Genomic DNA, 25,602 nt, shown 5'->3' on the forward strand with positions numbered 1-25,602 from the left:
GTGGGGATGTCACGTTATGGGGGCACTGTGGATGTCACTGTTATGGGGGCACTGTGGATGTCACTGTTATGGCACTGTGGATGTCACTGTTATGGGGCACTGTGGATGTCACCGTTATGGGGGACTGTGGATGTCACTGTTATGGGGCACTGTGGATGTCACTGTTATGGGGGCACTGTGGATGTCACTGTTATGGGGGCACTGTGGATGTCACTGTTATGGGGGCACTGTGGGTCACTGTTATGGGGCACTGTGGATGTCACTGTTATGGGGGCACTGTGGATGTCACTGTTATGGGGGCACTGTGGATGTCACTGTTATGGGGCACTGTGGATGTCACTGTTATGGGGGCACTGTGGATGTCACTGTTATGGGGCACTGTGGATGTCACTGTTATGGGGGCACTGTGGATGTCACTGTTATGGGGGCTGTGGATGTCACTGTTATGGGGCACTGTGGATGTCACTGTTATGGGGCACTGTGGATGTCACTGTTATGGGGGCACTGTGGATGTCACTGTTATGGGGGCACTGTGGATGTCACTGTTATGGGGGCACTGTGGATGTCACTGTTATGGGGCACTGTGGATGTCACTGTTATGGGGCACTGTGGATGTCACTGTTATGGGGGCTGTGGATGTCACTGTTATGGGGGCACTGTGGATGTCACTGTTATGGGGGCACTGTGGATGTCACTGTTATGGGGCACTGTGGATGTCACTGTTATGGGGGCACTGTGGATGTCACTGTTATGGGGGCACTGTGGATTCACTGTTATGGGGACTGTGGATGTCACTGTTATGGGGCACTGTGATGTCACTGTTATGGGGCACTGTGGATGTCACTGTTATGGGGGCACTGTGGATGTCACTGTTATGGGGCACTGTGGATGTCACTGTTATGGACTGTGGATGTCACTGTTATGGGGGTACTGTGGATGTCACTGTTAGGGGGTACTGTGGATGTCACTGTTAGGGGGTACTGTGGATGTCACTGTTAGGGCGGACTGTGGATGTCACTGTTAGGGCGGACTGTGGATGTCACTGTTATGGGGCACTGTGGATGTCACTGTTATGGTACTGTGGATGTCACTGTTATGGGGGCACTGTGGATGTCACTGTTATGGGGGCACTGTGGATGTCACTGTTATGGTACTGTGGATGTCACTGTTATGGGGGCACTGTGGATGTCACTGTTATGGGGGCACTGTGGATGTCACTGTTATGGGGGCTGTGGATGTCACTGTTATGGGGCACTGTGGATGTCACTGTTATGGGGGCACTGTGGATGTCACTGTTATGGGGGCACTGTGGATGTCACTGTTATGGGGGCACTGTGGATGTCACTGTTATGGGGCACTGTGGATGTCACTGTTATGGGGACTGTGGATGTCACTGTTATGGGGGCACTGTGGATGTCACTGTTATGGGGGCACTGTGGATGTCACTGTTATGGGGACACTGTGGCTGTCACGTTAATGGGGGCACTGTGGATGTCACTGTTATGGGGGCACTGTGGATGTCACTGTTATGGGGGCACTGTGGATGTCACTGTTATGGGGCACTGTGGATGTCACTGTTATGGGGGCACTGTGGATGTCACTGTTATGGGGGCACTGTGGATGGTCATGTTATGGGATAGCACTGTGGATGTCCACTGTTATGGGGGCACTGTGGAGGTCAACTGTTATGGGAGGCACTGATGGAGGTCACTGGTTATGGGAGGGCACTCTGGAGGTCACTGTTATGGGGGGCACTGTGGAGTCACTGTTATGGGGCGCTGTGGATGTCACTGTTATGGGGTTTCTGTGGATGTCACTGTTATGGGGGCGCTGTGGATGTCACCTGTATGTGAGGCACGCTGGAGGTCCATCTGTTATGGGAGGCACTCTGGAGGTCACTGTTATGGGGGCACTGTGGATGTCACTGTTATGGGGGTGCTGTGGATGTCACTGTTATGGGGTTTCTGTGGATGTCACTGTTATGGGGGCGCTGTGGATGTCACTGTTATGGGAGGCACTCTGGAGGTCACTGTTATGGGAGGCACTCTGGAGGTCACTGTTATGGGGCCGCTGTGGATGTCACTGTTATGGGAGGCACTGTGGAGGTCACTGTTCTGGGGGCGCTGTGAAGGTCACTGTTATGGGAGGCACTGTGGAGGTCACTGTTATGGGGGCACTGTGAAGGTCACTGTTATGGGAGACACTATGGATGTCACTGTTATGGGGGCACTGTGGATGTCACTGTTATGGGGGCACTGTGGAGATCACTGTTATGGGAGGCACTGTGGATGTCACTGTTATGGGGGCACTGTGGAGGTGACTGTTATGGGGCGCTGTGGATGTCACTGTTATGGGAGCACTGTAGATGTCACTGTTATGGGGGCGCTGTGGAGGTGACTGTTATGGGGCACTGTGGAGGTCACTGTTATGGGAGGCACTGTGGATGTCACTGTTATGGGGTCACTGTGAAGGTCACTGTTATGGGGGACACTATGGATGTCACTGTTATGGGGGCACTGTGGAGATCACTGTTATGGGAGGCACTGTGGAGGTCACTGTTATGGGAGGCACTGTGGAGGTGACTGTTATGGGGGCACTGTGAAGGTCACTGTTATGGGGGACACTATGGATGTCGCTGTTATGGGGGCACTGTGGAGGTCACTGTTATGGGAGGCACTGTGGAGGTCACTGTTATGGGAGGCACTGTGGAGGTGACTGTTATGGGGCGCTGTGGATGTCACTGTTATGGGTGCACTGTGAAGGTCACTGTTATGGGGGACACTATGGATGTCACTGTTATGGGGACACTGTGGAGATCACTGTTATGGGGATGTCACAGCTGAGATGTCTGAGCTTCTGAGGTCACGTGAGGTATGTCTGGAGCTGCCCTTTAAGAGGATGTAGCTTAGTGACAGGTCATGTATATTCATTTCTACACCGGTGAGTGGACTTACATGGGGTCTATGAGCATCTGGACCACGGCCGTGAAGAAGAGGACAACACAGGAACAGCTGAAAGCCGCACCACTTTGCTTCTCCTTCTCCACGGAGAAGCGGGTTTCCATTTCCGGGTTGATGAATCTCATGGACAGGCGGTAGGTGTACTTCCCTTTCAGGCTGAAGAGACATACAAGAGGCCACGGTTTGAGATTTGTCACAGCTCCGCCCAGGAACTGATAACACCGTAGGAAAGGTGGGTAACCTTGGAAATTAAAGTGTATTCCAAAAACGCAAACCCCTAAGTAGGACTAGGAAGGTTCTACCAACCAAAGCTAAAAATATATATATGAGGGTGCTACAAAAGTGTATGTGTGTGGGGTGAAATTATAGATGGGTCATCCTTATCTGGGTGGTGGCCCCTAGGTTCAGCTATTTAAGAACGATGGTCCCCTGTTGGCTATTTGTACATAAGACCGACGAATAGTTACCTCTTATAATATCCCACCCCCTTATGTGGCACCTCACTGACGCTGGCCACAAAAACCCAGTGAATCTCATACATTCCTATTTTCTGCTCTGTACTGGTGTCATCACCAGTGGTAGAAGAAGGAGGCCAAATAGGGCCCCTCGTGATGTCATTTCCCATGACCCAGGGGCCAATTTTGCAAACAATGAGGCTCCTCTGGAGAGTAGCAAAGAGGACGGGACCAACCATAGATGGTCCCATCTCTCCAAGGGCCCCAAATGGTCTTCCTCTATAAAGTGTTGAGGGGCCCAGCATGCAGAGGAATGGGGGGGAGGCAGCGAGATGACTCACACTTGTACAGTCTCTCTCTCCAGCAAGGCTTCATTCAGCAGTTTGTTCAGCTCCTGCTCATTCTGCTGAGCGTCAATGACTCTCTCGGCCAAGTCTCTCAAGCGGAGGCGTCTGCGGGGGTTGGGGAAAGATGGGTTCACCACCTGTGATGAGACAGGGGAGCAAACATGGAATCATTGTCATCACGAGCTGCAGTGCCGCATCATCTTAGAAATGTAAAGCTAAGGATACAAATGACATGCATGCTGGAATGTTTCCATACACCAACAGTAAGCAGAGATCTCGACAATGGGGAGGAAACCTATGGTTGCCAGTATCCTCTCTCAGAAGCAGATTGAGGCCAGATACATTGAAAACACCCCTCTTCTCCCCAAAAAATTTAAGAAATTAGAAGTATATTTCATCTCGAGGGACCAAAATAAGGCAGCGGTGAGTATGAGACCTTATCCCGCGCTCGTTACATTGTGCAGATCATGAGAAAACCTGGTAAAATTCCTTTAATCTGCCATTATCTGCTGGACGATAGGGATTATGACTCCCTGCCCTGGATCTAGAACAACTGCAGTCATAAGAGGATCCACTAGAGGGCGCCACACCAAAAGGGACTGTGTGACATAAAGCAGGCAAACACGGGGGATGTGATTTCCAGGGAACTCACGCGGTCAGCCATATTGCGATATACTGTCGTGTTCTGTATATATTACAGATGCCCTTCTCCTAACCAGCTCAAGACCAGGCCATTCCCTCCTTACTCTTCACGATCAGAGTTTTTTTTTTAGTAAGCCAAAACCTTTTTTCTTGATTCGGTCATTTAAATAATTTTTTAGGGTACTTTCACACTAGCGTTTTTCTTTTCCGGTATTGGGTTCCGTCCTAGGGGCTCAATACCGGAAAAAAATGATCAGTTTTATCCTAATGCATTCTGAATGGAGAGCGATCCGTTCAGGATGCATCAGTTCAGTCCCTCTTACGTTTTTTGGGCGGAGAAAATACCGCAGCATGCTGCAGTTTTATCTCCGGCCAAAAATACTGAACACTTGCCGGAATGCCGGCATTAATTTACATTGAAATGTATTAGTGCCGTATTAGTGCAAAACGGATCCGGCTTTTCGGTCTGCGCATGCATACACCTTTAAAAATGCAAAAAAATATGAATACCGGATCCGTTTTTCTGGAGAGACGGATCCGGTATTTCAATGCATTTGTCTGACGGATCCGCATCCAGATCCGTCTGATAAATGCCATCAGTTTGCGTCCGGCTTGTCGGATCCGGCGGGCAGTTACGGCGACGGAACTGGCTGCCGGAATCCTCTGCCGCAAGTGTGAAAATACCCTAAGTCTATTTTTTTCTGTGATACATGGGGATTTCTTTTTATGTAATTTTTTATTTTATGTTATTTATTATTTTGCTTTAATTTTTTTTTATACCTGCAAAAATGGGAGGGAAAAAAGTATGTTTACTAAATACTTTGGGGGTCATTTATGACGAGAAGTACGCAATTTTTTGCACTTTTGCAGCAGATTCGGTCGCAAAGGGGAAGGGGGCCGGTTCTTCTCATTTATCATTTTCTATGTCTGTTTTTGCCGCAGAAAATGAAGTCTACTCCAGCAAGGGAGCCGTCATAGACTTAAAGGGAACCTGTCACCGGGATTTTGGGTATAGAGCTGAGGACATGGGTTGCTAGATGGCCGCTAGCACATCCACAATATCCAGTCCCCATAGCTCTGTGTGCTTTTATTGTGTAAAAACAACTATTTGATACATATGCAATTTAACCTGAGATGAGTCAGAGCTTGAAAATATGACTCTTCTCTGGTCACACAAGTAAGAAATGACTCTTTTATGTTAATTTGCATATGTATCAAATAGTTTTTTTTACACAATAAACGCACACAGAGCTATGGGGACTGGGTATTGCGGATGTGCTAGCGGCCATCTAGCAACCCATGTCCTCAGCTCTATGCACAAAATCCCGGTGACAGGTTCCCTTTAAGCAAGTTGCACAGCCAGCGCCTAAGTTATATATAGGCCGACGCCTCTACATAATTTAGGCGCCTCAAAAACTCAGATCTTAATAAATGACCCCATTTGTGCTCATGTAAGGTCATAAACCTCTGTGGGTTATTTTAATGTGACATTATTTTTCTATTGGTGATTTACCCTGTGATTGGCTGATACATTACAGCCTCTGGTGGAGCCTCATCCAGAGCTGATCTGGGTTTGCTAGGAGCCAGCAGCTCCTGCACTTCCTCGATACCACTTGATCACTGAGACGGCAATCAGAAATATTGTGTCCGCTTTCTGAATGGCATGAGCGCCGTGTATACAGAAATGGGGAAGACATGGAATAAAACACTATCTGCCTTCTCTATGGCCAGTCCACCTATCAGTGACAGCGGCTCCCCGCTCCTGCAGCTGCACAGTCTCCATGCACCTGCAGGATCAACAAGTTCGTTCTTAAAAGTGCTTGCGGATGGTGGTGTTTCCCCAAGCGGTGGTGACTAACCACTTGAGGACGCTTCACCACTGACTGCTCCGGCACGCATGACCCCCCTCTGCAGCCTGACCGGAGGTAAACAAGCCGAAGACCGGAAGATTGCAGAACAGAGGCAGGGCATAGGACCGAAGCCGCAGGGAGCAGATGTGTATGGTTCTGCGTCCCTTACCTGGGGAACAGATGGCACCAAAATGCACTAGGTAAGGTGGAAGCCTGGGCAATTGGAATCCTTCCTAACCATTGTACAGACAAGTACCCCTCTTCCCGGGAGTGGCGCCCCCTAATAGCAGTGCCCTCTATTAGCAGGATATTGCCCCGGCCAGGCTGCTAATACTGTCCAGGGATGAGGAACATGACAAAGAGATGAAGGTAAGGACTTGTCTCCAAATTCAAAGGTCTCAATCCATCGTTATCTGTGGGATCCATGGAGGCCGCACTGAGCAGCTTACCGGATGTGCGGCCAGATACCACAGGACTCCTCAGAGGTCTTATGGAGTCCATGCCTTGATGGAGCACAAGGGGATATATAAAATATTGTTTTTAATGTTATGGCTGAGAGGTGTATACTTAAAGGGATCGTCCCATCTCAGCCTTTGATGGCGTATCGCTAGGATATGTCATCAAAATCAAATAGGTGCAGATCCCACCTCTGGGATCTGCTCCTACCTCCAGAACGGGGCTCCCAAAATAGAGGAGAGCACACTGCGCATGCGCAGGTGCTCTCCATTTACTGCTACGGGAGTTCCAAAAATAGCCAAGCGAATGTACTCGGCTATTTTCGAAAGTTAAATAGCGTTGACTAGAGAGCGCACCGCGCATGCAGCAGTCGGACCACCATCAGACCAGACATTTATGGCCTATCCTACTGAAACCCTTGTAAAAGGTCCTGAAACGACATGGGGACTCACTCTGGTGTCCAGCTCCTCGTTCTCGTCCGGGGTGGTGCAGGTGGTGTGGATGCTGCCGTTGCACTCCTTGGTGTTGATCAGCTGCGGCGAGTTTCCGTGTGATGACGTCAGCGACAGCTTCTGAACAGAACGAGAATCCAAAGAGCAATGTCACCAATTGGCATGCTAAGCCCCACCCGCAGTAAGCCACACCCAGTATAGTTAACCACGCCTACTTATACCTATAGAAACCCGACCATCATCATGACCACTAGGGGGGTTATGTGTTCAATTTCTGTCCTAAAGATGGCGCTAGATGCAGCAAAAATATACGTGATCAGTCAATATTTCCTAAATTTTCCAACCCTATGGCCCATCGTCAGGCCTTAACAGTCCCAGAAAGGAGCCTCGGGGGCAGTACAGAGACAGCAGCGAGACTTACCACTCCATTTATCCCATTCTTATTTACTGGCTGCTTAGGGAAGACCACCAGGTAAGTGACGATGCCCTTCTCTCGCAGGTAGTCGCACCGTGTGCCCCCTTCTCCAGGCTCCACATCAAACTCCCCCTTCAGGCAGTCGTATGTGCTCTGGGAGATGTGCACCCGGCTGTGGTCAGGGAGAGGTCAATAGAGGTTACAGGTTTTGAGATTTGATCTATTCTTTGGAAAGAGATACCAAACCAGGCATTTTAGGAGTTAAAAAAAATCACCCTCAGCTTTAGGGCAACTTACCCAGGGATTCCTCCAGCCTCCATCTTGTTAGCCAGGGTGACGTCGGTGGACCACACATCATATTGCCACCGTTTCTGTCCCAGGACTCCTCCAATGACGGTCCCTGTATGAACGCCCACACGCATGTCTACGTCCGTTTTTGTTTTCTCTCGCACGTATCTACACAAGTGAAAAAAAAGGAGTGATCCATCCATACATCCATCCAGCGCATTGGTCTTGTTCTATCAGTTCCCCCATAACGAGAAAGTGAGGACAGAATGTTACAAATCTTTGATCATTTATTAAAAAGGAAAAACTAAAATCTTGCATAGACATAAGTGTTCATACCCTTTACTCAGGACATAAATATTCACATCCTTTACTCAGGACTTTTAGTTGATGCCCCTTTGGCAGTGATTGCAGCCTCCAGTCTTCTTAGAGATGATGCCACAAGGTTTCCTCACCTGGATCTGGGTATTTTCTGCCGTTCTTCTCTGCAGATCCTCTCAAGCTCTGTCAGGTTGGATGGGGGCCGTCGGTGGACAGCCATGTTCAGGTCTCTCAAGATATGTTCCATTGGGTTCAGTGCTCTTGCTGGGCCACTCAAGGACATTCACAGAGTTGTCCCTCAGCCGCTCCTGTGTTGTCTTGGCTGTGGGCCATTGTCTTGTTGGAAGGTGAACCTTCAGCCCAGTCTGAGGTTTAGGGCGCTCTGGATCAGGTTCTCATTAAGAATATCTCTGAACTTTCCTCCATTCAGCTTTCTCTCAACCCTGACCAGTGTCTCTGTCCTCCCAGTATGATGCTGCCACCACCATGCCTCACTGTAGGGATGGTATTGGGCAGCTAATGAGCATGGCCTGGTTCCTCCAGACATGATGCTTAGAATTGAGGCCAAAAAGTTCAATCTTGGTTTCATCAGACCAGAGAATCTTGTTTCTCACAGTCTGAGAGTCCTTTAGGTGACTTTTTTTTTTTGTTGCAAAAACTAGGCGGCTTTTACTGAGGAGAGGCTTCTTTCTGGTGGAGTGCTGCAGTGATGGTCGATCTTCTGGAAGTTTCTACCATCTGCACACAGGATCTTTGAAGCTCAGCCATAGTGACTAGAGATGAGAAAATGTAAAAAAAAATTGATTCGGCCAGTCCGCCGAATTAAATTTTTTTTTTTGTTTGATCCGAATTTATTTGTGGCGAATCACGTAAAAAAAACGGCTATTTCCTGGCTGCAGAGAGCCTTTATAGTGGTGTAGAACACTGTGCCTTGCAGTAACACACATAGGGAGTCTGCTGTGGTAGTGAAATAATACTGTGAGTCCGTATGACATGCAGATGACAGGCGTCGCTCTTAGAATAACTGCACACTTCACTTATTTGGGCAGGCACGGGGCCAAAACTGACCAAATAACTAAGTATGAACTCAGCCTTACAGGTCAATGTTATCAACAAGAAGAAGCGCACTCCTTTTACACCGTCGTCAGCTGATTCCACATAGATGTCTACAGAACCAGTTCTATTAAACGCTTATACAAGTAGAGCCCCCCCCCCCCCCCCCCCGACAGAGTGGAGAGGGGGTCAGCAGTGAGTTTGTGTTTGTGACGTCACTGATTATTTTGCCCTTCCTCTGATCTGTCAGAAAAATAACCCCCAAAAAACGGATCCTGTCTGTGGAGCATCCGCCTTCACTCGGTCAGCATTTGTTCAGTAATCCATCAATATTGCTAAAGCCCAAAAAAAACAGGAGTGGATCCAATTGAATATTTGCATGTCTTTTGTGTTCTGTACCCAATCCTGCTTTTGGCTACCAAATCACAAGCCAATTCTGATGGGACCATACAGGCCTTACAGCTGCTACACAGACAGGATGCGTTGTGCGTTTCATTTTTCCTTCCTTCTGACAGATCAGAAGAAGGGTGAAATAAATGATAATGTCAGCCAGGCCGAAAGGCAAAATAGTGGCCAAGTCATGAAGTGGGGAGGGTGGGAACAGCATAAGAAGTCCACAGAGTGGCCCTATGACATAGTGGTGAGCAGCATGAGGAGACCACAGAGTGGTCCAATGACAGAGTCTGGAGGTGGCAGCAGCATCAGGAGGAGGCCACAGAGTGGCACAATGACAGTGTAGAAGTGGTGGCGGCAGCAGCAGCATCAGGGGGAGGCCACAGGGTGGCACAATGACAGTGTGGAGGTGGCGGCAGCATCAGGAGGCCACAGAGTGGCACAATGACAGAGTGTGGAGGTGGCAGCAGCAGCAACACCAGGAGGAGGCCACAGGGTGGCACATTACCAGTGTGGAGATGGCAGCAGCATCAGGAAGCCACAGAGTGGCACAATGACAGTGTGGAGGTGGCGGCAGCAGCATCAGGAGGAGGCCACAGAGTGGCACAATGACAGTGTGGAGGTGGAAGCAGCATCAGGAAGCCACAGAGTGGCAAGGTGACATAGTGTTGAGGTGGCAGCAGCATCAGGAGACCACAGAGTGGCAAGGTGACAGTGTGGAGGTGGCAACAGCATCAGGAGACCACAGAGTGGCAAGGTGACATAGTGTGGAGGTGGCAGCAGCATCAGGAGACCACAGAGTGGCATGATGACATAGTGTAGAGGTGGCAGCAACATCAGGAGACAACAGAGTGGCAAGGTGACATAGTGTGGAGGTGGCAGCAGCATCAGGAGACCACAGAGTGGCAAGGTGAAATAGTGTGGAGGTGGCAGCATCAAGAGACCACAGAGTGACCCGCTAACAGAGTGGGGAGGTGGGTGGCAATACCAGTACCAGCTAACGATGGTGGGTGAAAGAAGGAGCACTTGGCATCGGATGTATGGCATCAGGCGGGTGGCAGCATCAGAATAGTAGCTGAGGCAGGTAGCCAGAAGAAACCGGTCTCTTTTGTCAAAGTGTTGGTGTGGCACCATGGATGATCTAGTCTGATGAGTGGAAATCCTGTCTGATCCACGCCTGATTCATCTTGACAAAGGTCAGTCTCTCCACATTTTGTGTGGACAGGCGAGTTCTTCCTGGGGTAACTATAGCCCCCGCCGTACAAACACCAAACACAGTGTGTCTGGGTCCTCTGCCTCGTCTTCCTCATCGCCCTGTAGCTCCTCTGGCTGCTCCTGCTCCTCCTCTCCTGTCACCTGTGTAGAAAAAACACCCATTTCGCTACACATTGTGCTCCAATGTCCTCCTCCTGCTCCAGTTCAGCCCCCACAAGGCTCATGAGGCCGTGAGATCTAGGCGCCACATCTCCAGTCCCCTGACCAGCCAGATTTACCAGCATCTGTTCCAGGACATGAAGCAGTGAAATGACGTTGTTCATCCCGTAGTCCTGGCGACTGACAAATAACATGGCCTCCTCAAAGTGCCTGAGCAAATGGCAGGTGTCACACATGAGCTGCCACTGGCTGACATTGACGTTACACAGAGGAGTACTCCTGTCCGCTTGGATCATCAAGAAATCGTTAATGGCCTTTCTTTGTTCGTATAGTTGGTCCAACATATGGAGGGTGGAATTCCAACGGGTGGAAACCTCGCATATCAGCCTATGTTGGTGGATGCCATTCTGCTGCTGCAGCTCAAGGAGGGTATGCTTTGCGCTGTACGAGTGGCTGAAGTGCATGCAAAGTTTCCTGGCCATTTTTAGGATGTCTTGCAGATGGGTGGAAGACTTCAGGAACCACTTGACAACCAGATTGAACACGTGTGCAATGCTGGGCGCATGGCTCAGCCCTTGACGCAGCACCGACGCCATGTTCTTCCCGTTGGCGGTCACCATGGTTCAGATTTTGAGTCGTCACGGAGAATACCATGATTCAATTTCTTGATGTAGGACACGGAGCAGTTCCTCCCCTGTGTGACTCCGTTCGCCCCCAGGCAAACGAGGTAAAGAACAGCGTGACATCGCCATGCAATGCATATGTGGTATGCTGGAGGGGCACTGAATTGTCCATGCAGTGGAGGCTGAGGACACAGTGGAGGATGAGGAGGCAGAGGCGGACATTGTCGCAGGACCAATGGCGTGAGAACATGGAGGCAGAAGCGGCGTCACCTGGCCAAGTTGCTGGTGTGGCTGTGCAGGAACCCCATTCACCCAGTGGGCTGTAAAGGACATGTATTGTCCCTGACCGTAATTACAGCTCCACACGTCGGCGCAGCTGTGCACTTTGGCTTTGCTGACGGAATGAATGACGAGGAGTCGGTGGAGGAGCATCATGACCAGCAGATGATGGGAAGGACAGACAGCTCTCTTCGTCTGAGGTGGTGGAGCCTTGACTGCCTGAAATCGGGTGCGGCGTGCCACTGGGTGATGTAGAGGTTGCTGCGGCAGGCTGGACCACCACATCGGAGCCATGGTTCTCCCAGGCCACTTTATGGTGACATTGCATATGTTGACGCAAATCTGTGCCTGCACTCAATCCTGTCTCTGGGCTCTACGGGCAGTTCTTTCCTCATCATGGTTTGGTTTTCCTCTGATATAGATTGTCAGCTGTGAGACACAGGCTGTGTCTTCCAAAATCATGTCCAATCACCCGAATTACCACAGGTTACTCCAATCAAGGTGTAGAACATCTGAGATGATCAAGAGAAATGGGAGGCCCCAGAGCTAAATGTCAAGTGTCGTAGCAAAGGGTGTGAATACTTATGTCCAGGAGAAATTATTGTTTTTTCCTTTTAATAAATTAACAAAGTTTCTAAGGTTCTGTTCTCACCACCTCATTGTGGAGTATTGAGGGCAGAATGAAGGGTAAAACTATGAAACAAGGAGATGGAGATCAAAATGTGGAGAAAGTGAAAGGGTCTGAAGACTTTCCAATTGTATCGTATGTAGCCGAACCTGCAAACACGATACTTACGATATGGCATCAACCATGGCCAGACCCATCATGATGGAGCAGTAAGCATGATCATCTCTATAGTCCGGGAGGCCGCAGATACAGTAATAACAGTCACCCAAAATCTTAATCCTCAGCTGGTGGTATTTCTAGGAAACCAAAAGGCACATATAGTAAGACACTGTTTAAAATGTCGACAGTCATGTGGCAGCATCGATAACACTACATAGACACACCTTAATCATAAAATCAATGGTGTCCATGAAAAGCACTGCCACAAGTCACCCTCCAAACCTGTTACAACCTCGACTCTGCTACATCTCTACATAAACCTATATATACTCACCGCTGCAAGCTTGTCGAAGCGGGCAAAAAGTTCATTTAGCAGCTTTACCAGCTCCTGGGCGCTGCAGTACGAGGACAGCTGTGTGAAGCCCACAATATCAGCGAAGAGTATGCTGTCAAGAGACAGAGACCATCAGGGTCAATATCTGTAGAACATCCTACTGCGCGGATACATTGTACATGAGTAGTCAGCATTTACCCCAAGGAGTAGTCCGTTTTTGCCCTAATTCGAAAAAAATGGCAAAAACGGCGCCGCCCCTGTGCACAGGTTGTGTGTGGTACTGCATCTCAGCCTTACTGCATAGAGCTGAGCTGCGATACCAGGCAACAGTTTTACAATAAAGCACCTTGTTACAAGATATAAAGGGGCCCCGCATACCTGACGTTCTCGTGACGGTACATGTACATGGTGTTGAACTGCTGCAGCTCTTTCTGTTTTTGGTCTTTCTTCATGTCGTTGAGCATCTCGTCTGCAATGTGTTTGGGCAGAATGGAGAGGAGGAGACGTTCCTGCACAAAATACACAAGAGCCGAGATGAGAACGAGACATTGTCCTTGTCTTCTAGGAAACTCGAGCACATAGGGCGCCGGCTAAATTGAAATAATCAAAAACACGCTAAGAATTGGGGTGGAGGCCGACAGCAGAGGAGGCTGAAAGCACAACTCTGTGTCCACCAGCAGCAACTAGTGCAGGACATGGACACTTCGGGGTTACTTTGGTTTCCATGGTATGACCACTGTTTACCAGGGATTGGCGTTGCCCATATCTACCATGGATAAGACAATGAATATAAGATTGTCTACTAGAGATTTTGCTTTACCATAAAATGGACACTTTTATTCAACTGTCCAAAAGGGCTCAGATTCTGCCTACCCCACTGCCCACCAGGGCTCATGAAATGTACATACCACTGCCCACTAGGGCTCGTGAAATGTATATAACACTGCCCACCAGGGCTCATGAAATGTACATACCACTGCCGACTAGGGCTTATGAAATGTGCATACCACTGCCCACTAGGGCTTATGAAATGTGCATACCACTGCCCACTAGGGCTCAGGAAATGTACATACCACTGCCCACCAGGGCTCATAAAATGTACATACCACTGCCCACCAGGGCTCATGAAATGTATATAACACTGTCCACCAGGGCTCATGAAATGTACATACCACTGCCCACCAGGGCTCATGAAATGTACATACCACTGCCCACCAGGGCTCATGAAATGTATATAACACTGCCGACTAGGGCTTATGAAATGTGCATACCACTGTCCACCAGGGCTCAGGAAATGTACATACCACTGCCCACCAGGGCTCATGAAATGTACATACCACTGCCCACCAGGGCTCATGAAATGTACATACCACTGCCCACCAGGGCTCATGAAATGCATATAACACTGACCACTAAGGTTTGTGAAATGTACAGTTGTGTTCAAAATAATAGCAGTCAGACATCACTAACCTGATCAATCACTGTTTTTGGTAGAAATATTTCTATATAGCAAATAATTTACTAGCAGGTGTGGTAGAGTAATAGAAATCTAACAGACCCAACAGTCATGACATGCATGCTGCTGGTTCTGTGTAATTGAATCACTAATTGAAAGGGGCATGTTCAAAATAATAGCAGTGTGGAGTTCAATTAGTGAGGTCATTCATTCTTTGAAAAACAGGTGGCAATTATTGCTCTTATTTAAGGAAGGAAGGCAGCAAATGTTGTACATGCTGGTTACAGTGCATTTCTCTCTGAAATTCTGAGTAAAATGGGTCGTTCCAGGCATTGTTCAGAAGAACAGCGTACCTTGATTAAAAAGTTGATTGGATAAGGGAAAACAGATAAAGAAGTGCAGAAAATGATAGGCTGCTCAGCTAAAATGAACACAAATGCTTTAAAATGGCAACTAAAACCTGAAAGACGTGGAAGAAAGCGAAAAACTACCATTCAAATGGATAGAAGAATAGCCAAACTGGCAAGGGCTCTAGGAAGATCAAAGAAGGTCTAAAGATACCTGTGAGTACTGGTACACATAGAAGAGGCCTATGTGAAGCCAAGCTATCTGCAAGAAGCCCCCGCAAAGTCCCACTGTGCTGAAGAGGTTACAATCTGCCAAAGAGCACATTGACGGCCTAAAGACACATTCTGTGGACTGATGAAAGTAAGATTGTTCTTTTTGGGTCTGGAGGCCGGAGACAGTTTGTCAGACGCATTGGCAGATCCAGGGGGGGCAACCCCGAGAATATAGTGGGAGCCAGGGGCGGACTGACCATTCCGGCAGCGGTGGCAGCGGCAGGGAGAGATGAGCGCTTCCATTGTGGAAGCACTCATCTCTATATTCATCTGATGAACGGTGCGGGGCAGGGGAGAGGCGTCTCCCTTGCCCGTTCCTCTGATAGGCTACAGGCACTAGGCCTGCAGCCTATCAGAAGCCGGTGCAGACGTCAACGCGCCGCCTGAGCCGTACAGAGCGGGACACATAGGGCACCGGAAGAGGCCTGCATCGCATCGCAGTGTCATGGAGGTAAGTATAAGTGATTATTGTTTTCATTATTTTTAGTACAGTATGGCAAGAAGGGGGGTGGGGCCCTATATACTGGCACATTATGGGGGGGCACTATGGAGAAGGGGGGGAAGGAGCACTATGGGGGCCCTATATACTGGCACATTATGGGGGAGCACTATGGAGAAGGGGGGGAAGGAGCACTATGGGGGCCCTATATACTGGCACATTATGGGGGGGGCACTATGGAGAAGGGGGGGAAGGAGCACTATGGGGGCCCTATATACTGGCACATTATGGGGGGGCACTATGGAGAAGGGGGGGAAGGAGCACTATGGGGGCCCTATATACTGGCACATTATGGGGGGAGCACTATGGAGAAGGGGGGGGGGGGGCATGATACAGGGGCATTTATTACTGGCACCTATTTTGGTGCCACTATGGGGAAGGGAGCATTATGGGGTCATCTATATGGGGCAGTCTATAGGGGCATTTTATACTGCCACATTATGAAGGGTGAGAGGAGCACTATGGGGGCATCTTCTAGGGGCACTATATAGGACAGGGAGGAGCACTTTGGGGGCATCTTCTGTGGGCACTATATAGGATGGGGAGGAGCACTATGAGGGCACTATATAGGAGTATTTTATACTGGCACAAATTATTGGGGCACTATGGGCACCTTAGCTCAACTGGGGGCACTAAGTGTTTTTTGTAGTGGCACACATTGCGGGTCATTTGATCACATGAGGGCATTTTGGAGACATTGACTCTACTGGGGGCACTAAGAGGGGTTTTTTTTTGTTTTTTTTTACTGCCACACAACAGGGCATTTTTTGTACTGGCGCACATTATAATATACATCTGGGGGACTATGGGAGCATTATTACTTCTGGGTCACAATTACTGTTGGGGGCACTGTAGGAGCACTATTACTACTAAGTGCACTCTGGCACAGAATTATTACTATTGTTGGGATTTTGGGGAGCACTATTACTGTGGGGGCGCCCTGGCACAGTATCAGCTTAGCACAGTTATTTTTGGGGGACATTATGGTTACACTATTAGTGTCAGGGGCACTATTTGCTGGGTGCAGTTATTTTTTAGAGCATTGTGTTCCAATAATTATTGAAGGGGGCGCTATCTGTGTGTAACTAGTATTTTCATGGGGTTTATCTGTTTCTACAGTATAGTTTTGGGGGGCACAGCGTCTCAGTATTGGGGGTGCATGATGGGATGTTGAAAAGGTGGGAGGAAAAGTAGGAAACTAAGATGTCTGTCTGTCAAACTCTGCAGAGATGAGAGATGGCTGAAAGAAATCATCATGGCGGTCTGGTCTGAATGGAGAAGATGAAGAAAGAGAACGTCTACATCAGAGGAGACGTCACTGGATGTAAGAGGTATGGGCGCGATATATGGGTGGGGCTGTGTGTGGGTGTGGCTTGAGGGTGGGCGGGGACACAGGGGCCCCATAATCTCCTATTGCCTGAGGAAGTGCCCCTCCTGAGACCAGGCTCTGGATCCGCCACTGGTCAGACGACCCCCAAACACTGAATTCCAGCCACAGTGCACTGTGAAGACAGTGAAGCATGGTGGGCGAGCATCATGATATGGAGATGTTTCTCATACTACGTTGCTGGGCCTATTTATCGCAGACCAGGGATCATGGATCAGTGTGAATCCATCAGAATACTTGAAGAGGTCATGCTGCCTTATGCTGAAGAGGAAATGGCCTTGAAATGGGTGTTCCAACAAGACAACGACCCCAAACACACCAGTAAACGGGCAACATCTTGGTTCCAGACCAACAAGATTGACGTTATGGAGCGGCCGGCCCAATCCCCGGATCTTAATCCAATAGAAAACTTGTGGGATGACATCAAAAATGCAGTTTCTGAGGCAAAACCAAGAAATAGAGAAGAACTGTGGAATGTGGTCCAATCCTCCTGGGCTGGAATACCTGGTCACAGGGGGCAGAAGGTGGTGACTCCGAGCAACACAGACGTCCAGCAGTTCTCAGAGACAGCGGTTATACAACCAAATATTAGTGAAGGGATTCAAAGGAAAGCAAAATCTTCAAACATTTTTCAGTTTATATAGTGAATGCAAAGTTTTTTTTAGAGGAACAACACAAATTTGATATATTTTTCTTCATATTTTGATTTTGGAATAGAATGTGTAGTGTTCCCAATGCATTTGTGTGTATGGAAATAGAAGCTATTAGAAGGATTTTGAGCTTTATTCACTTTTTTTAAACACACTGCTATTATTTTGAACACAACTGTATATACCACTGACCCGGGGATTATGCAACGTATATACCACTGCTGACCAGGGCTCATGGAATGTATATATCGCTGCCCTTTAGGGCTAAATAAATTTTTATTCCATCGCCCACCAGGGCTTGTGCAGGGCAGGTACATACCACAGTTCACCAATGCTCATGAAATGTATATACCACTAATCAACAAAGTTCATAAACTGTACATTCCACGACACATAAAATATACACACCACTGCCCAGCAGGGCTCATGAAATGTGCTTACCATTGTCCGTCAGGGTTTATAGGATGTACATTCCACTACCCACCAGGTCTCATGAAACATATATATCACTATCCAGCAGGAAACATATATATCACTATCCAGCAGGAAACATATATATCACTATCCAGCAGGAAACATATATATCACTATCCAGCAGGAAACATATATATCACTATCCAGCAGGAAACATATATATCACTATCCAGCAGGAAACATATATATCACTATCCAGCAGGAAACATATATATCACTATCCAGCAGGAAACATATATATCACTATCCAGCAGGAAACATATATATTACTATCCAGCAGGAAACATATATATCACTATCCAGCAGGAAACATATATATCACTATCCAGCAGGAAACATATATATCACTATCCAGCAGGAAACATATATATCACTATCCAGCAGGAAACATATATATCACTATCCAGCAGGAAACATATATATCACTATCCAGCAGGAAACATATATATCACTATCCACCACTGTCTATGAAATCCAGAGGTAACATTTCAGTTAAATAAACTTAAAATTGGCAAAAATCCAGCCCATCACTTCAAGACATTATTAAGGTATTTAATTAGGTCTAATTCCCATTCACATAAATTTCAAGAAAACATAACAAATCCACCGAGAAATGAATATCCTCAAAACACAAAATGAATCTCGCTATTTCACTTCTTAATTTTTGGATTGTTTTGAAAAACTAGCCTACTATTTCAATGTAGCAGAACTGAAATCCAATGTAAATTTGTTGCTTAAGCCGTTACATATTCTTCTTTGCAGTTAGCTAGAAGTGGAGGTAAGTGGCACTGGCCATAAAGATGCACAACCTCAGGGCCTAGTTCGGGCAAAGACATAGCTGAGCACCACAAAGAGGTTGAGGCTGGAGCTACGGGTTAACTGAAGCCATCCAAATTCTGTTTTCTGAGAGAGGCCAAGACCTGTATAGCAACAGGCCCATTACTAAGACCAGCCAGCCTGCCACCTGCAATCAGTACTGTGTTTTGCAAGCAAAGACTGTGTGGGGATAGTATAATGGATACACAATGGTTGCAAGGACAGAGCTTTTTTTCTCTTTTTTTTTTTTAAATCTAAATTTTTTTGTTACATTTCTTTAACTTCTGACACACCTACTGAAAGAATAATAAACTGCCTATTAGACCCTGCCTATGGGCTGTGTACAGAGAGCCATGATTGGCCTCTTTGGTCATGTAAGGTCATGCTGCATGGACATAACATTATCAAGCAGGTTGCCCATATGTCTTGTCCATATGCCTACTTGGGACCCCCACTTATAAGCCAAAGTGGAGCTTTGACCAGTGTTCCCTCTAAGCTGTGCAGCATCTAAACTCAGTCCAAAACCCGACCTGCCCACTACTGCTTAGGGGTGAGTGCATTATAGGAAGGAAGGCCGCTTCTCCTCCTCTGCACCCAATAGGAAGGAGCAGCAGAGAGGGAGACACACTGTTACTGCCTATGTCTTATTATCTGAGCTTCTTACTGCCTGGGCAGCAAAAGACAGCCAACAAGCTGCTATGCTGGTGAAGTAGTCCAGATGACGCCTTACAGGCTGGGCATCCCTATAGTGTACAGTGTTGTGACTGCAGCACTGAAGGGGTTAACTGCCATGATTGGAGTTATTTGCAATCCACACCTGCAAGATCACCACGACAAAAATGTTGCAGCGTTAAATGTCGTGGTGTCTGAACTTGCACCTGACCATGACGTATGTACAGTCGAGTCCCATTATTTTGACCAGCAGCTTATATCCAGAATAACCGCCGCGTGCAGCCCGGACAGCAGCTAGACAGGCTGGGAGTGACTCAGTAAGGTCCACGTAGGTTGTCACAGGTATCTGGAGCCATGCTGACTTATCTGAGAAGACAACCTTTTACCAATCGGCCGAGGTCCAATTCTGATACTGCTGTGAAAATTGAAGCCTCTTTTGCTGATGAAACTTCATTATCAGAGTAGCAGTGACCGTCCGTCTGCTCCGGAGCCCCATATGCAGGACCTGTTGTGTTAGACACACGTCTGGTAGCCCCTGGCTCATTTTGTGATCTGCTCCTCTGTAGGGTGTCGTCCGCCCTCACATACCTTCACAGCCGACATTCACCTCTCTCATCAGTGGCACGTGGTGCTCCGCAGTTTCCACGTCTCTTATTCACAATGCTGCCATTTGTCCGCTCACCGTACACTATCACCACAGACAACAGTTCACACTGCGCAGTGTCAGAAATACCGCCACCCGGGGCCCGAAAGCCAATAATCATCCCTTCATCAACTCTGATAAATCACCTCTTTTACCGATGACACCAACGAGGGATATGTGTGCAGACAGCCCATCACACACCTTATATACCCACCGAGCCAGCTCAGCACACCTTATATACCCACCGAGCCAGCTCAGCACACCTTATATACCCACCGAGCCAGCTCAGCACACCTTATATACCTACCGAGCCAGCTCAGCACACCTTATATACCCACCGAGCCAGCTCAGCACCCCTTATATACCTACGAGCCAGCTCAGCACACCTTAAATACCTACCGAGCCAGCTCAGAACTCCTTATATACCCACCGAGCCAGCTCAGCACACCTTATATACCCACCGAGCCAGCTCAGCACCCCTTATATACCTACGAGCCAGCTCAGCACACCTTAAATACCTACCGAGCCAGCTCAGAACTCCTTATATACCCACCGAGCCAGCTCAGCACACCTTATATACCCAGCAAGCCAGCTGAGCACACCTTATATACCCACCGAGCCAGCTGAGCACACCTTATATACCCACCGAGCCAGCTGAGCACACGGGACATCCTTCATGAGCTCTACACCGCCGAAAGTAGAAAGTGGTCAGAATAATGAGACTCGACGGTGTAAGTTGTCAATTGTTACTTATTTTCGTGTATGTGACCTTGCTTTTAATTGGAGAGGTCACGATATCTTCTGTCTTTGGGTCATAACTGACAAAAATCATGAACTATAAGTTGTCGGAGTGAAGGAATCTTACTCTACATCCTTTTCTTCTCCTCTGTAAATCCATTGCCTCCGAGCCTTCGCAGCAGCTGCTAACAAGTTAATATCAGATTTTTCAGGATGAATACTAAGTAGGACAAGATAAAATTGCAGCTTAAAATAAAAAACAAGATATCTGTGGCCAAATCCGGCAGAGTGCCAGCTGCTCAGTACTCGGGCCCAGCTGCCGGAGCAGCCTGTATATGGACAAAGTCATAATCGTCATGCAGAGAGAAGGAGGTGGACAAAGAAACCCAAATGTCTTCTGTAACCAGAAGCCGCCAGAAACAGGCCTTTACACATGACATGATCAGCTGGGGGCCGTTAGAGAACGAGATCACAATGGGTTCCATCAAGGGCCTAGAGAAGGCTGGGCCCCATATAGTAAATTTTAGAATGGGCCAGCCAACCATACAATAGTGCTGCACTCTTAGTGGCCCTTTACGGTAGTGCTGCCCCTTTAGTGCCCGCTTCACAGTAGTTATGTCCCCTTAGTGCCCCCAGACAGTAGTTATATCTCCTTTGTGCACCCTTGTGGACCATATTCAATGTGAAGTTTCTCAGGGGTCTATACTGGGACCATTACTGGACTAATGCAATTGCCCAAAACTCTATACTGGGAGTGCAGTACCCCACAACAGGTTACTTGCAAATTGTTCTTGATTTGATGTTATTTAATCTGTTTATGCTTTGTATGTATTTTCAAAGTAGCTGGCACTGTATAGTTAATTATGCCCTCACTCAGCAGAGGGAAATAGCTTTCCCCTCTGAGGGAGGAGCTTTCAGCCACTTCAGTTTTAGCTCTGCCTGAGATGCAGGGCAGATGCTAGTTCAGCTCCAGGAGAAACATCATTCCTGTTGAGAGAACAAACCCTCAGGGAAAGCTGGTGAAGGCATCCCGCACCTCCACTGATCAGCTGTTTTGGGGAGCCACTAGAATGGGAAACTATAGAGTGGACTGGAGCCCGGGTATGCTGTTCTCCTACATTATCTACCTTTATTATAGCCTAAACTTGCTGGGACTTGTAGTTCTCTCCTCTTACACAGGGCACTTTCTTAGGCCGCAATCACATTTATTTTAGCTCATCTAACGAGCTTCCTGTGTCAACCATATGTTTGAACGCGGTATATAGAGAGTGCTCAACCTGATTGGTGACTAGAGGGTGGGCGTCAGAGAAGCGGCAAAGGGTAGTGGCCTTTAAAAATGGGAGTGGTCTGTAAAAAAAGGGGGCATGGTCTAAGTCCCAAAATCTGCACAGCGCTAAAAAAAATTTAAAGTGAATTTTCTAAATTTGTCAATTTTCTGTTGCTGTTAAACCCACATCCAGCTTCTACAGAACCGTACACCAATGCGGAGGAAGAAAAGTGACCGCACCGGCTGCACACACTGGATTTCGTAGGTCATTTCGATTTTGCACGATTTCATCTTCTCTGCACCCACCACCCATATGTCCTGAATGTTCCCACTGTTGCAGAGAACAAACAGCAGCCAGTGATCCAGAAACTGGGAGAAGTTTAAAGCCGTGTGTTCCTCTGGAAAAGGAGTCGATCCAGGCCCCGCGTCTCATCTCTGTGCTCAGTCCTGTGTTTCTGTCTATTATCAACATCATTATCGTCTAAGTGTATCCGGCCCGCTAAACACCAGCACAATAATCTCATTAGATTCTGAAATAACCTCTCAGAGTAATCAAAATATTCCCACTGTACCCAGCCCTGGTAACAGCGCCTCTCCCAACCTGCAAGATGGGTCCCCGAGGCATCACCATGTGTCAACCCAGAGACGACTGTAACAAGCAGCAAACACCGCTATAATACTGACATCACAGGCAAAATGAAGCGCTATATCTGTTCTACTGATTATAGGAGCAGTATTATAGTAGTTATATTCTTGTACATAGGAGCAGTATTATAGTAGTTATATTCTTGTACATAGTAGCAGTATTATAGTAGTTATATTCTTGTACATAGGAGCAGTATTATAGTAGTTATATTCTTGTACATAGGAGCAGTATTATAGTAGTTATATTCTTGTACATAGGAGCAGTATTATAGTAGTTATATTCTTGTACATAGGAGCAGTATTATAGTAGTTATATTCCTGTACATAGGAGGCAGAATTATAGTAGTTATATTCTTGTACATAGGAGCAGTATTATAGTAGTTATATTCTTGTACATAGGAGCAGTATTATAGTAGTTATACTCTTGTACATAGGAGCCGTATTATAGTAGTTATATTCTCGTACCTGGGAGCAGTATTATAGTAGTTTTATTCTTGTACATAGGAGGCAGTATTATAGTAGTTATATTCTTGTACATAGGAGGCAGTATTATAGTAGTTATATTCTTGTACATAGGAGCAGTATTATAGTAGTTATATTCTTGTACATAGGAGGCAGTATTATAGTAGTTATATTCTTGTACATATGAGCAGTATTATAGTAGTTATATTCTTGTACATAGGAGGCAGTATTATAGTAGTTATATTCTTGTACATAGGAGGCAGTATTATAGTAATTATATTCTTGTACATAGGAGGCAGTATTATAGTAGTTATATTCTTGTACATAGGAGGCAGTATTATAGTAGTTATATTCTTGTACATAGGAGCAGTATTATAGTAGTTATATTCTTGTACATAGGAGCAGTATTATAGTAGTTATATTCTTGTACATAGGAGCAGTATTATAGTAGTTATATTCTTGTACATAGGAGCAGTATTATAGTAGTTATATTCTTGTACATAGGAGCAGTATTATAGTAGTTATATTCTTGTACATAGGAGCAGTATTATAGTAGTTATATTCTTGTACATAGGAGCAGTATTATAGTAGTTATAGTCTTGAACATAGGAGCAGTATTATAGTAGTTATATTCTTGTACATAGGAGGCAGTATTATAGTAGTTATATTCTTGTATATAGGAGGCAGTATTATAGTAGTTATATTCTTGTATATAGGAGCAGTATTATAGTAGTTATATTCTTGTACATAGGAGGCAGTATTATAGTAGTTATAGTCTTGTACATAGGAGCAGTATTATAGTAGTTATATTCTTGTACATAGGGGCAGTATTACAGTAGTTATATTCTTGTACATAGGAGCAGTATTATAGTAGTTATATTCTTGTACATAGGAGGCAGTATTATAGTAGATATATTCTTGTACATAGGAGGCAGTATTATAGTAGTTATATTCTTGTACATAGGAGCAGTATTATAGTAGTTATATTCATTTACATAGGAGCAGTATTATAGTAGTTATATTCTTGTACATAGGAGCAGTATTATAGTAGTAATATTCCTGTACATAGGAGCAGTATTATAGTAGTAATATTCTTGTACATAGGAGGCAGTATTATAGTAGTTATATTCTTGTACATAGGAGCAGTATTATAGTAGTTATATTCTTGTACATAGGAGCAGTATTATAGTAGGTATATTCTTGTACATAGGAGCAGTATTATAGTAGTTATATTCATGTACATAGGAGCAGTATTATAGTAGTTATATTCTTGTACATAGGAGCAGTATTATAGTAGTTATATTCTTGTACATAGGAGCAGTATTATAGTAGTTATATTCATGTACATAGGAGCAGTATTATAGTAGTTATATTGGTGTCTCCCAAGTAAAGAGTTGCTAACAAAGATTGAGTCTCATTCCGGCGGTTTTGGCCTCGACATTTATCACGTGGTTACCTATTCAATTCAATCGGAGGGATGTGATATCCCATATTCTGTGCATTGGTCACTTTTACATTACACAACAACATATACACTCAGTCAGCTCTCGGGCACCAGATGTAGCTGGAGGACGCCTGACGTGGCTCAGTCATATTCTGTATACCACTTACGCTGTGCACCCACCGCTGGATATAAGACATCACCAGTCAGAGTCGTCATAGTAACCTGGACAGTGCTTCAGCCTCCATTTCTACCAGCGCTTCCTCCCTCACTGGTCCACATATTAGTATTCAGCGAAAACATCTTCAACGAGACCAGAGGCTGCAAGTTTAAAAATAGGCGAGCCGATTCTGCGATGTAATATATACAGATCCAGTAAACTACTGTAACCCGCCATCTGATAATCTGCTTGTTTCACATATACAGTCTGGTACAACCATAAGCAGTGAGGACCCAATGGGTAGCAGATTTGGCAATAACCTCTGTCGGGCACATGTATCCAATGAAAGCAGCATTGGCATAAAGTATGCAAAAATATGGTGCACATAGCGCTATTTTATTCTTCTGCGACTGGTACGAGAGGGATAAAAAAGGGGTTGTGGTAATTTGAGATTTTTTAAACAATTTTTTTGATTGACTGACGCAAAATCTTGACGTTGTGTGTAAGCGGTATGTTCAGGGTTCTGCACAGTGCAACTTGAAGCGCACGCCATCTTGAAAATGTTGCCGTTAAATTACTTGGTTTTACCCTTGACTTCCTGCTTCAGACCCAAGAAGGCTGCAAAGTGCCGAGTTGAGGGCGAGCA

At 46.6% G+C, this 25,602-nt stretch overlaps 1 protein-coding gene across 1 annotated transcript in view; it reads right to left on the reverse strand.

Moving 5' to 3' along the window:
* Positions 1 to 25,602, reverse strand: part of ADCY3 (adenylate cyclase 3) — a 173,437-nt gene that overhangs the window by 36,393 nt on the left and 111,442 nt on the right. Inside the window, exons 3-10 of the mRNA XM_044290938.1 lie at positions 13,405 to 13,535; positions 13,027 to 13,138; positions 12,702 to 12,829; positions 7,875 to 8,033; positions 7,584 to 7,749; positions 7,163 to 7,282; positions 3,757 to 3,899; positions 2,953 to 3,116 (exon numbers count right to left, since the gene is read on the reverse strand). Coding sequence (XP_044146873.1) covers positions 2,953 to 3,116; positions 3,757 to 3,899; positions 7,163 to 7,282; positions 7,584 to 7,749; positions 7,875 to 8,033; positions 12,702 to 12,829; positions 13,027 to 13,138; positions 13,405 to 13,535 — 1,123 coding nt within the window. The remainder of the gene's footprint in view (positions 1 to 2,952; positions 3,117 to 3,756; positions 3,900 to 7,162; positions 7,283 to 7,583; positions 7,750 to 7,874; positions 8,034 to 12,701; positions 12,830 to 13,026; positions 13,139 to 13,404; positions 13,536 to 25,602) is intronic.

This window comes from Bufo gargarizans, chromosome 4, assembly GCF_014858855.1.
Source record: "Bufo gargarizans isolate SCDJY-AF-19 chromosome 4, ASM1485885v1, whole genome shotgun sequence".
Classification (NCBI taxonomy): domain Eukaryota; kingdom Metazoa; phylum Chordata; class Amphibia; order Anura; family Bufonidae; genus Bufo; species Bufo gargarizans.